This window comes from Hirundo rustica, chromosome 1 (assembly GCF_015227805.2).
Source record: "Hirundo rustica isolate bHirRus1 chromosome 1, bHirRus1.pri.v3, whole genome shotgun sequence".
NCBI lineage: Eukaryota > Metazoa > Chordata > Aves > Passeriformes > Hirundinidae > Hirundo > Hirundo rustica.
In genome coordinates, this window is record NC_053450.1 from 149846918 (window position 1) to 149864072 (window position 17155).

Sequence of the window (17155 nt, forward strand, 5' to 3'; positions counted from 1 at the left end):
AGAAACACAATTCCATAGAAGAACAAAACACCTTTTGAATCGTTTTACTTTCTGTCTGCTCTCGGAGACTGTGAATCGCATTAATTGCGTGTTTTCGGTCCTTTTGCCACGATCGCGAAGACTGAACATTCTTAAATAAGTAGAAGCTGAGGTTTTCACTCAGCTCTTTTTGATTTTGGTGCTTTGGCCTGCTTAAATATCTGCTGTTGTGAGATTGTTGCTAAAAGTACCAAAAAAAAAACCCCAGCAAAGAACTGGCAAAACACCTTCCTTCTTTCTTGCTTCACTTGTAATTGGACAAAGCACGTAATTTTCATTCCAGACCAATTGCGCCATTCCCTGTTATTTTGTTGCTGCTGCTGCTAAGATGAAATCTGGAGTGTGGAGATGGAGAGCTTCTTTTTATTCCATCAAAAAGAAGTGGTTGGTGAACATCTGTAAATTGCATGAACAAAGAAAATAGTGGAAAAGTAGCAGTGAACTTCTTTATCATGTTCCTTTTCTTTTTAGTAATCTTAAAGCACATTACAAAATTTGTAACACTCAGAGCAGCACTCAGTGGAAGAAGAAATTGTGGAGTGGCAGAGAGTAGACAGTCTGGACAGAATAATACTACAGTGATGGAAGGAGGAGCTAGATGTCTAGGCAGAAGGAAGTTAGATAAAAGATTTAATATTAAAAAATGTTCAGAAATTGGTTGAAGTTGTAAAGTCAAGCACATGTTTTGAGGAGATACCAGTATTAAGATGAATTTTGAAACCGATTATTTCTTTTCATGAACATGTACTGTGATACAGTTTGTAGTTTTACTTGAATGTTTTTTCTCCAAGAATTGTTTCTGCAGAGAATGGGCCTTATGCATGACCCAGGGCATTTGAAGTCATTGCAGAGTTTTGCCTTTACATTTCCAGCTCTAGATCCATATAAGCATTTATGGGATCTTCCTCTGAAGCCAGTGATTTACATCTGGAAACAGGACATACCATTCCTTTGTCTTCCAAAGTGAAGTGCTGCTTCAGCATTATATTAATGACCAATCTAACCCTGAGTGAAACTACTGATTTGGCTAGCAGGGCACAACTAAAGACTGAGACCACACACTGAAAAATGAGAAAAAAGTTAAATATTTACTAGTTTTCCATCCTGTTTGTTCATGCATTATTAGGGAAATGGTCTCAAGGAGAATCCTGTGACGAATCATTGTTAGAGCAACTTTGCCTTGGATTTATAGGGCAGGAAGGGACTTTTGGAACTCATCTTGTTCATCTCCTTTTCCAAGGCAGTTATCTACAGCTGTCATTCCTGACACAAGCTTACATAAACTGCTCTTAAATCATCCAGTAATAAAAACTCCATTTCTTCCCTAAACAGTCCCTTCCAATCTCTGCTTTGTTTTTACTGTTGGAACCACTTTCCTCCCATCTAACCCACACTCTCCTCATTCTGGGTTTATTCCATTACTACTCGTTCCATCTGCCAAGGGTAATGGAGGACAGCTTTGTGCAAAAGTCTCTCATTTATTTCCCCAGCATGCTTTACCTCGTAACAGAAATCCCAAATTTGTTCCTGCTTTCTTTGTAGAGGATGTTTTCCTGAGCTCAGATCCTTCTTGCTGGTTTGAGTTTTCTCCAGATGGTCTGTGTCTTTCTCGGAGCACAGAAGGCGTGTCACACAAATGGGGCCAAAGAAGGGTTTCACAGGCAGCCAAAATCCTGCCTTTTGCTTCGGCTGAACAATTGCCATTGTGGCCATAATGTGTTTAATGCTCTCATGTAGGACTTGTGCCTCGTGGGATTTGACACCATGATCAGCGACATTCACGGCTGGCCCTTTAAGTTGCACAGATCTTTGCTCCATGATTTGATCCGTTCTCTAGGAAGGTCCAACCACAGAAACCATGCAATATCTCCTGCCCAGCGTGAGCAGGTGCTCACAGGTGCTGCAGGTTTCTGGAGTCCTGCTCTCAGCCTCTTGCAGATGTTCTTGGGCAGTCTTTCTGTCTCATCCCTCCCCATCCTGAGGCTGCTTGTCTCCACCTGGGTCTGCCCTGCTGCTGACAAGTCCTGCACTGGTGAGCAGCACGCTGAGCGCTGGCAGGTCGGGTGTGATGCCTGGACAAGTGTCCTTCCTCTGGGAGATGGCAGCTGGACAGCCAGAAGCACCCCATGGCTGGCAGTGTGTCAGGCCATGCTGGAGGGCTGAGAGCTGTACTCACTACAGCGTGGGATGCCTGCTTGGTCAGGGGTTGCACAGATACAGGATATTCACAGTTTTAATAGTCTGGGATCTTCTGTTCCAGTGTTGAGTGAATACAGCGTTTTCTCTCATTCCTTCCCAATATCACCTCTTCCATTTGTTGTTGTTGTTTTTTTTTGTTTTTTTTTTTTTCCTGCAGCTTTCTTTGCCAGCCTCTTGGGTTTTTATGTTGTTGAATGCTCATATTCTCATTCTCTTAGCTAATTCTAAACTGCTCAGTTTTAATCATTGTTTCAGGGTTCACTTAGGTGAGCTTTACCCTTCTGTGTCTGTTTGCCTGATGTACAGTTACTTTCCATCCATTTCCAGCGGCTTCTGGACAGGTATTTGTTACACCGTATTTCTTCTCACCCCTTTATCCATTTTCTTGTTCATTTCCTTGTCAGCTGTGACTGTTCTTCTTGCTTCCTTCTGCTGTGTGATCTGTGTTATTTCCCACAGTCAATAGTCCCGTTTCTCCAGCACCTTCCATTTCCCTCACACAGCGGAATCTGTGTTTTGCCCTGCATTCCTTCCTTGCTTCCATGAGAAGCTGGTGGAAAGAACAAGCAGTTTAAATGGTGAAATCCGGATTCACAGCATCCCAGAGCTGTAGTTGCAGAGATGACCCCTGTGAGTGTCTCTGACCTTTGGCAGAAGGATGTTCATTCACAGGGAAGGGATGGTGCATATGGAGTCTGCTTTCACGTGGGGACTGAGAGAGATTGGAGTTTGCTTAGCGAAGAGAGAATCGTTGTGCTCGTAGCTACAATGTGCTAAAGCTCTTCTGAAGCACATGGGCTTGGTGAGGATAGCAGCATTTAGAGAAATGAGTTTGGGCTAATTTTCTTAGGGTTACAGAAAGTCTATCTGTAACTTGAGAAATTAATATAGTAAAACTTAAAATGTTTATCAGAACAACAAAAGGGTTGATCAAAGATCCGAAATAGATTCCAGTTAAAAAATTCAGGAGCCTTCCTTCTGTAAAAGATGTTGGAGAAGGAAGAGAAGAAGCTTTAGAATCATAGATGGAGTGGGGAAGGTGGCTGTATCCTGACAGTTGAGTTTCTTTTAATGCAAGAAACTGAGGGTCATCAAGTGGAACTTTTAAGGGTTAGATGCAGACTTAAAGGAGGTGATTCTTTGTACAGCAGAGAGTTGTCTAGAGTGACATCCTTACCCAAGGATGTGGTTTGCTGAAACTTTAGATGTGGTCAAGAGCACACTGGGCAAGTTCATGACAGAGAAACTAAGAGTCAGTGTACAGGAATCACAGTTGACACAGGGAGGCTCTGAACTGAACATACTGGGGGGCATGGATAGTACCTTGTCAGCCTCCTGTTTAATATCCCTGTGCCTCTGCTTATCCTGCTTAGATGAAGCTTTCCAGAAAAACTGCTGTCTAAAGCCAGCTTGCTAAATGGTAAATCTCAGTAATTTCCAGATAGTAAGACCCTAGTCAGTATTTGTATGACATTGCCTCCAGGAGAGGCTGGCACAGAGCTCTGTGTGAGCTCAAGGCCAGGCTGGGTGGGGCTTTGAGCAGCCTGTAGTAGTGAAAGGTGCCCCTGCCCTGGCAGGAGGGTTGGAACTGGATGATGTTTAAGGTCCCTCCAACCCAAACCATTCTGTGTATTATATTTTAATCACCAAGAGAGAGAATTTGGTTTACACAGACAATACTTTCTGGGCACAGATGCATACTGAAGGTTGAGGCTACAGGATTTCTTACTCTTTGACTTTATCCCTCAGAGGTGAAGATAACTCTCAGAATTGCATGAATTGCCACTTTTCAGGTACAGTCAATTGCATTCTATTGGGGATTGTTATTTGAGAGTACAAGTCAGTTCACATGGTCCTTAAGGAATTATCTAGAGGGCTTTAAATTAGACCTCTAAATTCACCTTTTTCAGCATTGGCATTCTGGTAACTCCTATTGCATCTAGGGTGTGTTAAATCCTAACTGAGCTTTAAATATGTGTTTAAATTAAAGCTGATACAGTTCGTGGTGAATAAGAGCATATTTTCTAAATTTCAAAATGTCAGTAAGATGTGTTGTTTTGGTTGTGTTTGGAGGGTGATGTTTTCTTTCTTTCAAATGAGAAGAGTATCATTAAGTTGATTATATGGCTGTAGAACTCCAGCTGTGCTGGTTTGAAGAAATTGGAAAGCAGTTATTGTCTAATGCAGTTTAATTGCTTTGTATAAACTTCTAAAATTCTTCACTTGAAGTTCATATGAACTTTTTCCCGCCTCCTTTTTTTTTTTTTAAAGAATTACGCTGCATAAGTTAAATACTTACTTCAAGCCCAAATTTCTGTAATAGTATAATAGTATCAAACCACAATTTGAGGTTGTTCTGTGATTCAGTTACCTGTTGGAAGGACTTCGTGTGTCAAAAGCTTAAATACAGCTATTAGCAGAGATTTTTTGGTTCTCTCTCTTTGTAGTGTCTCCATTTGCCCTTTCCATCCTTGCCTGTCCTCAGTATCCTTCATTCAGAAGGACAATTTATTGGGTTGTTAGTCCTGTATCAATGTGAAGCTGTTATGCTTTACCTAATGAGGTTTCTTCAGTAGTTTCCTTTCAAGCTTCATTATTATTGAGGTCCAGATATTTACAGAATATTTAGATGATGCTGAAAACCTTCATCTGAATCTTAGAGTAACTTTACCTCTGTGAATATCTCACATTTATTTGCACTCACACTGATGCAGATCCCTGGTATTGCTTCAAGTCAGAAATGGGATTTTTTTTTTTCTTCACTTAAAATGCAGCTTGCAGGTATTGATTTGAATTTACATAAATGATACATTGGTGGATCTTCACTAAGGAGAAAAACACTTTGCTCTTTAAATAACACAACATAAAATGAGAGCAAAGGTGTTTTGTGCATTAGCACAACTTGGCAGAGCTAAATAAATAGTAGGTCCCCTGTAGCGTTTAATTTAGCCTTTTAGCATTTGTTAAAACTACTAACAGGGTTAGGTGGAAGAAGAATTCTCAAGGCCAATTCTCATCAGTTTGCTTCAGTAATTAGTACAAACGATGCTCTGAAGTTCTGTTTTGCTCCCAAATACTCCATTTCACTGTGCTGAGCTTAATTTTAATTGTGAAAAATAGATGTTAAAAACACCGTAAATTTCTGTAGCAAGTAGCGTGTGAAAAAGACATCCTGAAGGTATTTCCAGGCATTGAGGAAAATTATTGCATAATTCCTGTAAAAACAAATTCATAGCAAAAGTCACGTGATAACCTTTTCACTTTCTTTTTCATCCCAAACCATGAATGAAAGAGACTTTTCTGCTTTCAGAGTTGGGTTTAGTGCAGTTGTTACTGTGGCAAATGGCAGTAGTGATCACCTGCAGCTTAGTGTTTAATGTTGAGGCAGTGGCTATGGCTAGGGGATCTTACTGGAATTGCCGTGCCTCGCATTTTCTCAAATATAATAACCTATTGTTTTTTCCCCGCTTAAACCTGATTGTAGCGTGTTTAATTGGAAAAGGTGAACGCACAGCAAAACTCCTTCGGTAATACCAGCCCCACAGTAGGCTGGGAGGGATTTCAGTAAAGTCACAAGGTGAGCATCCCTTGAGCCGAATCCAAGAGTTTGAATTTCTCCTGCTGTTGACATCCTTTATCTGCGTGCATTCCCCTGTGCAGGCTCTCCTGAAAGAAGGGCACCTCTCACACCTCTCTGCAGAACAGGCAGCTGCAGGATTTCCTCACCATTGAGTACTGAAAGCGTTGGATAACTTCAAGCCTCTCACTGACAGACATGCTCAGCATTAGGCCACTCTCTGCCTCGCTTGGCATTCAGCTGTATGGGGGCCCTGGAGACATGCAGGGAAGTGATTCCTGTGAGAATGAGGAAGGAAGATTCACTCCCCCAGCTGAAAACGTGGAGATGTGGGGGCATGGCAGCACCCTGTATCGCTGCAGCTTGTGGTGCGTTCTCCCCATGTACGAAAAACAGTGAGAGTGAGATATTGTTGAGGGTCACACAACCTCCCATGGGCACATCTGAAGGTTTCCAGAAGCTACACGGTGCTCGCGTGGGCATGAGTGCACATCTGTGAGATACAGGCCACAGCATAAACAAAACTTGTTTGCATGAGGCAGTCTGCACATCTGCTTGTTATCAAGGAGCCTTGGCTGACACAGGATAACCCAGTGCCATTTCCCAGCTCTGAAGGATCCGGGCTTCTGTTCATTCCTGGAAGTACAACTACAGGTGTTGGTAATCCTGATGCTAAGGCTTAATTCTGCTAAAAAATAAGTTTGAAGGACTCTCAATTTTACCTTCATTCTCTGACTGAATATTTGCAAGCAAACCAGACGTTTCTCCTCTTCTGGTTGTGATTTAATATTGTGCAACTAGTTGCCCAATACTGCATGTGTTGAAATGAAGTTGTTTCAGTGGCAAAGTCTGTATTTTAGGATGAGTCCTGATGACTGTCATCAGTCAAGTAGGGGAAATAGTGACTGGTCTCCCTTCCTTCAGGATTAAGTGGCTGCAGGGCATTTTGTTATCCTTTGTCAGGATGTGGACAGGGGAGGATTATAGCACTTTAGATTGTTGTCAGGGGGTTGAGTAAATTCTGCGTGAGGAAGAGGCACTGACCCGATGAAATAAGAACCTGCAGAAGAGAATGGCTCTGAAAGAGTGATGGGATCAACATGTTTCTTGTTAGAAAGGGCATCCTTCAAGCAAGATCCAAGTCTGGATCTCCTCCCATGGCTCAATGGGAGCAGAAATCAGCTTCAGACATGGCTAGCTTTTCTTCCTCTTACTGCATCCCCAAAACCCAGTATGTCTGGTTCATTCTGAATACAGTTTTTCCTCAGTGTTATGCATTAAAATTTCTGTGCATTCAAATCTATGGAACCCTCTGGGATGAGGTGAGGTATAAGAACACCTCCTGGTAATAAACCACCTCTGGGTCTTTAAACCTTTATAAGAAAATAGCATTTGTCATGGGAAAATACGTAATTTAAGTTGAAGCTACAGGTAATGATGAACTTACATTTTGGGTTGGAACACCCAAGATATATCTTAAATGGAGTGCTTATGAGCTGCTTCATTCTCTTTTTTCTTCGTAGCTTATAAAAAGATTTGTGACACATCGTCTCTTGCTTTTTATCCCATTTTGAATTATCCTGTTCTTAAAATATGTTAATTATGATAACAGATCTAGGGTTTGATCTTAAGATTTGCCAGTAGCTCTATTTTGTTATCTTCAGTATGAGAGCTCTTCTTGCATCACAGATTTAGATCCTCTAATTGCATATTGACATATGGAAAGTAGATTTGTAAGTACTTTCTGCAGTCCTCAGATGATAGGAAAAAATCTCTACCTTCTGCCCATACAGACATAACTTAAAATATTTACTGAGCACTTAAAGCTAAAAGGCTAACGTGATGGAACTGGCCACTTTGCATGGCATGACAAGCCAGCAGCTGTGGCGTGTCAGGAGGCAGAGGAGCGTGTCTTTCCTGCAGAGGGTCTGTCCAGCATCCCAGCGGAGGCTGGGAGTTCACTGCCACTGAGTGTTCGTGGGTGTCTGGCTGTGAGTACAGTTGAAGCCCCTCTGCTTTCCCCCTGGAAAAGTGTGAAACCTTCTTTTCCCCTTTGTTTAATCTCTCCCCTCTATCTCAGCCCCACAGTGTCCTGGCAGTGCTCTGGGCACGTTCTGCCTTTCTGTCTTCGGCTTCTGCATCCATGTGCTCAGAACGTTCAGTGAAGGCTCCCCCAGCCCGTCCCCGTGGCGAGCACCTGGTTCAGCTGCGTTCCCCAGCTCTGCTGAGGCAGGAGCGGTAGCAGAAGCCATATGATTCCTGACAGCTTCACAGCTGTCCTCACCACGCTGCAGAGTAGCTGTGAAACTCACTGCTCCTGTTGTTTCACTCCACTCTGCCTGCAGAAAGCTTCTGCTGGAAGTTGTGATGCTGGAGCTGCCTTACAGGCTCCAGAAATACCAGCTTTACTCCTGTATGCCTTTTCAAATAATACCACTTGAAAAGTTCGTTTATTTTTTTTTTCTTAATTACTGTTTCATATTTCTCTTTTATAGACTTTAACATTATTGCATATTTGCTATGACTCCACTTTAAAGAACTTTGTTTATTTGTTTGTAATTATCCTCAAGTCTTTTAATGAGCAGTGATAGTCTGTCCTAACAGGATGTCTGAATAATTATTTATTCCACTGTGGATAATCTTGTGTTTGTAACTAGTGTAATTTATATACTGTGGTGTTGCCTGTTTAAATCTCTTAAGTCTCCTCACAAGTCTCTCTAGTCTCAACCGGCATAAATAGCTTTGCTTTCCCTGCTTAGGAACTCTGCCTGTGAGGCCAGATCAGGTTTCACTGGCAGTCCAGTGGTTACAGTCGCTGACAGACAAATAATAGTGTATGTGTTGCTCTATCACACTGAAAGCTAGCTATAAAATAGACATATATACTGTTCAGTGTTACTGTTCATTTTTCACTGCTCTCACACTACCTTTATCCATATTTTCTTTGGATTTTTTTGTCTTCGGATATCTTTTCCTAAAGATTTCTGGAACATGTCAGACATTTGCCATCAGCTCTGGGAATTGTGCTGGCTCATGCTGGTTGTGTGTTGAGGCGGATCAGTGAGGGATGTGCAGCCAAGGCCATGAGATGAGGACAACTGTTTCCTAACAGTGCCATGGGAAGGTGTAATTTCAGCATCATGAATGGGACTTACTTTATCTGCCCACCAAGCTGCATGTGCAAGTGCAGTCCTACCTATCAACCTATCAATAAAAGCATTTGACTTCATTCTAGACTTCATTATGGGCTCACAATACACTTCTCCCTTCCTTAGCATCTGACTTCTGGTATTACCAGTAGTAGTAGAAACGCTCAGGTTTCTTTCTTTTTCTTTCTTCCTATTGCTCTATGGTGAGAGCAAAAGGAGCCATCCCAGAGTATGATAAACCAAATCTCAGCAGCTTTGCTGGATTCTCAGGGGTTTTGGTTCTGATCTGGAACTTGCCTTCTCCACTTTGCCTTTTTTCTGTCACTGCTCTTGTCTCTCCAGGCTGAAAAGCACAGGAGGAGACTTTATTTTTTCCCCCCAGAATTTAGTAAATATTTTACGGCAGTTTAGCCTTGAGGTTTTCTCTTCCTCCCACTTCACTTCCCTCCTCTCACTCACACAGCACAGAGTGTCCCAAATCCAAATGTGCCACCTTGGAGATGCACTGAAATCTATTTAAATGGAATCCAGGCATAACCAAGCCTCTATCCAAGTGCCTGATTCCCTGAGGCATCTTTTTGGGGTCTTTGGGGCATAAATATGAAGAAAACAGAATTGCTCATTTAAGCATAAAAAAAAGTGTTAAATGGCCTTCCTTTAATGCAAACTGCATTAGTTGTAGAAGTTCACATTTTAAGTTTGTGGGTATGTTTATTATAGAAATATTTTTCAGTAGCTTCCATATGATGTGACACAAGGAGTGCTGTCAGAGCTGTCATTTCAATCCTGTCGCTATGTTGTGCATGTTAAAACATAATTGCAAATGGTGCAGGGTACTGCAGCGGTCACAGTTCTGTAAATAAAAAATTCCTCCAGTAAAACTTTTAGACATAATTTTGTTTTTAAATGTTGAAGTGAAGGAGGATGGTTGAATTTGTATGTGTGGTGTGCATGTGTGACTGTACTACTGCTGTGGTTTTCTCATTATTCCCTTTTTCTCTGTGTTAGTAAACCTTTTAGTGTATAGTATGTGCACGTTGTGTTAGACATAAGCTGGATATGTTTCCAGAAAGGTGTATGTGTTGTACTGTTCTGTGTGTTCTGTAACATTTTGATGCCTTTTAGCAAGGATGTGTCTAGACACACAGAATTTTGGAAATTATAATCATTTGAATATAGCATGGAGATTTTTTTTGTTTGCTTTGTTAATCAAGCAGTTTTGTGAACAGGAAAAAAAGAGTTCTTTTAATGTAACTTAATTAGCTGGAAATAGCATTTCTGAGTGCTGAATTCTGATAGCATGCTGGAGCTTTTATTGTCTTGTTATAAAGGGTTAAATTAGCATGAAATTTGCTCTTTGATGGGGTATCCTCTGCTGGTTTTCCCCCCAATAAAGAAGTAATGATCTTCCCTTCTACAGCGAACAACTCTGCGCCTTTTGTTACTGTGGAGAACGGAGCTCATTAGGACAAGGAGACTTAAAACAATTCGGTCCCACTCCTGGGTATGTTATCCCGTGGAAAAACCAGCCTTTAAATAAGAGTGAAGCCAGCGACAGCACCGATGGAGCTTGTGAGAGAACTCCAAGGCAAAACTCAGTGCCGCGCAAACAGAGAGGCCAGAAGAAGTAAGTCTGTCCTGCAAGAAATACGTAGCTGTTTTATTTTGCACAAAATTCGGGAAGGATCATTACTGGTTTTGTACTGCCATAGGCAGCTAACTTGTATTGGTGTAAATGTGTGGTTTTAATATTAATAAATGTAAGGAAAATCAACACATACAAAAACCTAACTAAAAAGAGAACCCCAGAGCAACCAACATGTGAGCAGTACAGCAGTGGCTGTTTCTTCCCCAAATGAGAATTCTCACTCTGAAAGAACACAGAAAAGAGACATAGCTACTGTAAAGCACAGATCTACTTGTGATGCTGAAGTCCAAGCGCACATGAAGGGTGGAAGAGGATGGACTTTCAACACTTCATGTGTTGTGGAATAGTGGGAAGCCTCTGCCCACCTGGTTAGAGCCTTTCCTCTTGCCCTCCAGCACTGGCTCTTGCCCTGGTGCCAGTGCTGCTAAAGGCACACGGAAGTGGTTCCTGCCCTTCAGGAGTGGGGTTTGCTGGCAGCTCTCCCAGACGTGGGTTTGGTCGTGGTCCCCAGGCCTCTCAGTGCTTGTGAGAGGTGGCAGAGGCATACCTGGCCCTGCAGTGGAGGTTTCTCAGTACAAGGTGTCTCTGTCGAGGGCGCTGGGATGGGGCTGATCAGAGCCACGTCTTTATGGGCGTGGGGGTTCTGTCACTGAGGGCTTGTGTTGGCTTGGGTTCATTCACGGTTGATGGTGAATGTGGGATCGCTCAGTGCCGTCTGTGTGACGGGGGGCTGCAGCCCTAGAAAAATATGAAGGGAGCCAGTGGCAGTGCAGGCCATGGCTGCGGGATGGGCCATGGGGCGGTGAGGGCGCTGAGGAGCTGTGGGTACTGCGGGGTTGAGGGCGCTGTGGGGCTGTGGGTACTGCGGGGTTGAGGGCTGTGAGGAGTTGAGGGCAGTGAGGAGCTGTGGGTGCTGCGGGGTTGAGGGCGGTGTGGGGCTGTGGGTACTGCGGGGTTGAGGGCTGTGAGGAGTTGAGGGCGGTGAGGCGCTGTGGGTGCTGCGGGGTTGAGGGCGCTGTGGGTGCTGCGGGGTTGAGGGGGCTGTGGTGATGTGGAGCCGCGGGCAATGCGGGGTTGAGGGTGGTGTGGGGCTGTGGGTGCTGTGGGGTTGAGGGGGCTGTGGGTGCTGCAGGGCTGAGGGCAGTGTGGGGCAGTGGGTGCTGCAGGGTTGAGGGCAGTGAGGGGCTGTGGGTGCTGTGGGGCTGAGGGCAGTGTGGGGCAGTGGGTGCTGCAGGGTTGAGGGCAGTGTGGGGCAGTGGGTGCTGCGGGGTTGAGGGCGGTGAGGAGCTGTGGGTGCTGCGGGGTTGAGGGGGCTGTGGTGATGTGGAGCCGCGGGCAATGCGGGGTTGAGGGCGGAGTGGGTGATGTGGGGTGGTGATGCGTGTTGGAGGGCAGTGTGGGGCAGATGATGTGGGACGGTGATGCAGTAACTGTGATGCGGGGTGGTGATGGGGAGCTGCGGGCGGAGTGACAATTGAAAGGTCGAGGGTGGGATGGTGATCCAGGACCGTGGGCAGTGCGGGGCAGTGCTGATGTGGGGCAGGGATGCGGGGTTGGGGGTGGGGTGATGATGCAGGGCTGTGATCTGGGACTGTGGTGGCGGTGAGGGACAGGAATGTGGGGTTGAGGGCAGAGTCATGATGTGGGGCTGTGATCTGGGGCGGTGGTAGGGATGTGGGGCGATAATGTGGGGCTATGATCCGGGGCTGTGGTGGTAGTGTGGGGCAGAGATGTGGGGTTGAGGGCAGGGTGATGATGTGGAGCCATGGCCAGTGCACAGACCGGGCACTGGGGGATTAGCTTCCAGCAGGGGAGAGAAACAGTGAGGTAGGCAGCTGCTGGCTCTGCCAGACTCCCCGAGTCAGACCTGTCCGTGGCCGTGCTGCTGCTGCAGAAACTGCTCAGAGGTGTTCCACACTCACTGAGGTGCACGTTGCTTGGGTGCACATTCTTCATTTCTGTCATCATGCTGGTGGTAGGAAAGTGCACATTGTGTAATGCTGGTGTAGAAAAGTGGCTTTTGTTAAAGCTAATAAAAGTAACACCCTCATCTCAGGCTGTATTCTATAGGTATATGAAATATTATTTTCAGAGAAGTCTGTGGAAAGTGTTCCTGTGCAGGGTGAGATTGTAGAGTAAATTGAGAAGTTCTGTAAATGGATTGGTTTTATACTGTGAGAAAGTTTTTTTATACAGAAAAATGCCTTGTCAGTTGGGATTTAGTTTTTCTTCAAGATCCTTTAAGCTTTGGTGTTGTGAGTAGCAGTTTGGTGTTAGAGGAGGCTCCACTGTCATAGGGGTGAAGCACTGGCCCAGGCTGCCCAGAGTAGTTGTGGATGCTCCACCCTTGGAAGTGTTCAAGGGCAGGGTGGACAGGGCTTGGAGCAACCTGGGATAGTGGAGGATGTCCCTGCCCATTGCAGGAAGGTTGGAATGGGATCCTTTCCAGCCCAAATCATTCTGTAATTCCAGTGGACATGAATGGCGTTGAGGAATCAGTTTTGTCAAGCAGAACATAGTGTGCTTTGTTAAGGAGGTTTTGCATGTTGATAGTGCCAGAATTAATAGGTTTTGGGGTAGATGTTTTTTTAAATTATGCAGGTCATGCAGATACCATGTAATAATAGAAATCTTGTAAGATTTCTTGGGTGGTACAAGAGAGATGTTACTCTTTTCCCCGTAAACTAAGGGGGTTTTTAATGTATTTATACATGTAGTGGCTGAAGTAAAGCATGGATTTCAGGAAAGCAAGAGTTACCACAGGTTAAAATCGCAGTGGTTACTATATCTATTGACAAATGCATACAATTGAGTTATTAATAGCAGAGAGTAATCGAGTTCAAAGAACCTTAATGGAAAATGCAGCACCACCTTTCCTACCAATTGTCGAGGCATCAGTGATCAGGTCTCTTATCAGTAGGACTAAATGCACACCCTTAGATGTCCAAGATATTCTTTAGCCTGCGGGAAATAAAGGCAGACTCATTGCTTCTGGTTTTTTTAGATGCAGTAATCTGAGTTGTGTGAATTGTTTTCTGTTGAGATTAGAATTTGGGGAACAAATTAAGAAGGTTATCAACTAGTAAAATGTAGTAGTCTTTATATCATTCCTCTTTTTAATCTCCCCCCCTCCTTTCCTCCAGCTCACCCCCACCTCTTTTTTTTCTTAACATCTGATGGCATTATGTAAAGGTGTTTATTTCCAAACAGATTTTGAAGTCCTGGTCTTTTTTTGCCTTCCTCCCATAGGTATAGTATTTTCTATAGGCACCTCACCTCTGAATATTGTTACCTCATTATCAGTTCTGAGGGTTGGGCAAGTTTTATTATCAAACAGAATCAAACTTGAAGAAGCATGTGTTTCCTGAAGAACTGGAACAGAGCAGGCTTGTTTACTGAATAGGAGCTTTAACTAGAAACTCTTATTGGGGAAAGTGTTGGGATAAAATAAAAGGAAGACTTTTGTTCGTATTGATTTATATTTTATCAGAAAAGGAAAAAATTTTACACACTTGCCATGCATATTGGATCATTTGTGAATATCTTGCTGATTGGACAAAGAATATGGTCACTTCTAAGTTTGTTTTTCTGCTTCCTGATACAGATCTCGATCGAGTATAGCATCATGTACAAGTGTAAGCACCCAAACTGCTTCTGACGATCAGGTTGTCAAATTCTGGGATGAACTCAGTTTAGTTGGCTTACCAGATGACATTGATGTTCAAGCCTTATTTGAGCCAACAGGTAAGATCCATTGTTATCCTTTTTCTCCCTGTCCAGTAGCAGTACAGTAGCCACAGTGACATGAAGTGAAGCTTTGCAGCTGTTGGTTTTTTGTGCTGTGGTGTTTGTCAAGTCTTTGATGGTGCTTTGGTAGCTTTTGCCCGTGTCAGATTGTGGTTTTGTAGTCTTCTCTCCAGAAAAGAGAATCCTCAGCTTTGTGTGGGGAGATATTTGTAATCTGCTGCTGAACTGGTGTTCAGGTAGTAATACCTTCAGTACCATGATTCTGTTTTGGGGAGAAAAGGGAAAAGGAATGAGGCGCAGCTTAATATAATTCTCAAAAATCTTAATCCTACGACGTTACCTGCTCTCTAGCTGCAAGTGTTATTGGAAACAATGGAATAGAAGATTTAAAAGAGCAGTAGAGGCATAATGCACATGTATGTTTCCAGAATCTGCAGGTTTTCTGTCAGGAAAATGTCTGGTTTATCATCTGCTCTTTCATTTTGATTGAACTTTTCTATTAATTAAGTTATTAATTACTTTTTCAGAAAGCATCTCTGTCCAAATGCTTTGATGCTAGTAGTCCATTCACATATTTTACTCCAAAAAATGGAAATACATTTACGTAATAATAAAAATGTCACTCTTTCATGAGTGTGGAAACTTATTTCAAGGTCTGATTAAAAGAAAAAAAATAAAACTCAATGGTTTTGTTTAAATAGTTTTACTATAGTGTGTGTAGATGGGTAGGTGTAGATTTATCAATCTACGTTTTTAAAGTTGCTGTTATTTATAAAAGACTCTTCGCAAACCCATACAGAGATTTTTTGGGATTTTTTTTCTGTAGCTTGAATTATCAAGTTGGCCAATACCTGATTTCAACAGCTAGCATAAACTATCATTTCTAATTCTTTTATAAAGCAGGCTGAGAATTCATTTGGAAGTACGCATCATTTGCATTGTTTTTCCCAGAATTGAATTAGAAGCTCCTTGTAAAAGTTACCTGTTGAATTCTACAAATTCTGAGGGGTTTTTTTTGTAGGTAGCTGTGCCTCTCTACTGTGTTTGTTGTATTGACATCATTTTCTCGGTCATTTATAGGAGTTTCTGTTCATGCTGTATTTTGAGCTTTTAAACACTTTGTGTAGACTCCTAAACCATCATATGAGCATATTCTACATGAACATACAGATATCCAGTTCTTGGGAACTACAAATTAAGAGTACAAACCTAGGGAAATGTTACCTACAGTGGAATACAAGGTCAGATGGAACTCTGCGTGTGTCACACAAGCACTGAGGGCAGAATCAAAGTCAGACAATGCTGTGCACCCCAGTTCTGATTATATGATCAGGCATTTGAAAATAAACAGATAAAAAAGGTGTGTTGTACATAAACGAAAACTGCAGTGTTTTTAGTGTCTGATAGTAACTGCAATACATTTCAGTGCATGATAATATGGGTTTTCAGTGTTGCAACAAGAAACAAAAGGGGGAGAATACTTCTGGTTTTTTTCTGGCAAGTTTTTACTGCCAGAACTGAGTTCCATACTTGGAGGAAGCGCTTGACAGAGCTGTCCAACCCTGGCCCTTTTCTCTCCCTGCTCACACCAGGTCACTGCTGGGCTCATCACCGCTGTGCGGAGTGGTCTGTGGGAGTCTGCCAGACTGAAGAGCAGGTATCGCTGAACGTGGACAAAGCTGTTGTCTCAGGGAGCACAGAAGTGAGTAAAAACACTCAAATGCTCAAGTCTGTAAGGAAACAGGGTGGGTAGGGTTGATAAAAAGACAACTGCAATACAGTGTGGTTAAAAACGTCCATGTGTGGATCTCTGAGCTCCCAGTTATAATAAGGTTTCCTTGGGCAGATCCTCGTACTAAAAAACTTCTGTTACAGTTTATTAAAAAGTTTTATGGAGTTGCACGAAATAGATTATTAATTAGTTTTGAGGTAGCTAGAATATAGGAAGAACCAGACTGACCAAAACATATTAGAGACAAAGGAAAAGTTTAATTCAGTTAGCAAATACTGTGGTAGGTAGAGGAAGTATTTATTGTACCGGTTTGTATCCTGAAATTATATGACTCCACTGTAGGAAAAAAATTTCTCAGTTACTTTCATGCCAGTTTCAAAAAGCAGGTTAGTATAAGAAAGCCAGTGTTTACCTTGAAACTTGCATTGATACTCTAAATACTCATAGAAATGCACAGATAAATATTTAATCTTTTAAATTGAAGTGGTAATGTCCTTGGAAAAGTAAGTACCTTTGAAAAGGATGAACTTGTTCTGGTGTCATATTCTGGTACCATTTTGAAATATTGGAGATGTATTTCACCTTGGTTTTGTCACATGTAGCTATATTTTCTGGTCTTATTTAATAACGCTCAAGAGGGGTTTTTTTAATAATTTTATTATTTTTTTATATTAAATTAGCCATTCTGTGAACATATCTTTGTAGGTTTTGGTGGTTTTCCCATAGTTACACTTCAGCCTTTTTTCACTTGAGTCTTCTTGCTTTTCATGCATTATAATAGAACAAAAAAATTTGGCATAAGATAACAGTAGATGTTCTCCATTGTTTGGACTAAAAAGATACTTTACTTCAGTCTTTCAATACAAGTCATAAGCTTTCTTTGCACCTTCTACTATTCATTTAAGTAAATGCTTTGTTTTGAGTAATTTATTTAATTTCTGTGTTTCTGCTTTCCAAATAAGACTATTCCAGATGAGTGAACCTGACACTATTAAGTTCTAGATTAACTTAAAAATACCTTGAAAATACATTTGTGTGTAGGTATAAAAAATGACAGTAAGAAT

General features: G+C 42.5%; 1 protein-coding gene across 10 annotated transcripts in view; it reads left to right on the forward strand.

The window, feature by feature from the left end:
* Positions 1 to 17155, forward strand: part of KMT2C (lysine methyltransferase 2C) — a 189773-nt gene that overhangs the window by 62986 nt on the left and 109632 nt on the right. For all 10 annotated transcript variants that reach the window (XM_040085195.2, XM_040085205.2, XM_040085215.2 and 7 more), the window contains 3 exons: positions 10385 to 10591; positions 14217 to 14356; positions 15952 to 16061. In XM_040085195.2, coding sequence (XP_039941129.1) covers positions 10385 to 10591; positions 14217 to 14356; positions 15952 to 16061 — 457 coding nt within the window. The remainder of the gene's footprint in view (positions 1 to 10384; positions 10592 to 14216; positions 14357 to 15951; positions 16062 to 17155) is intronic.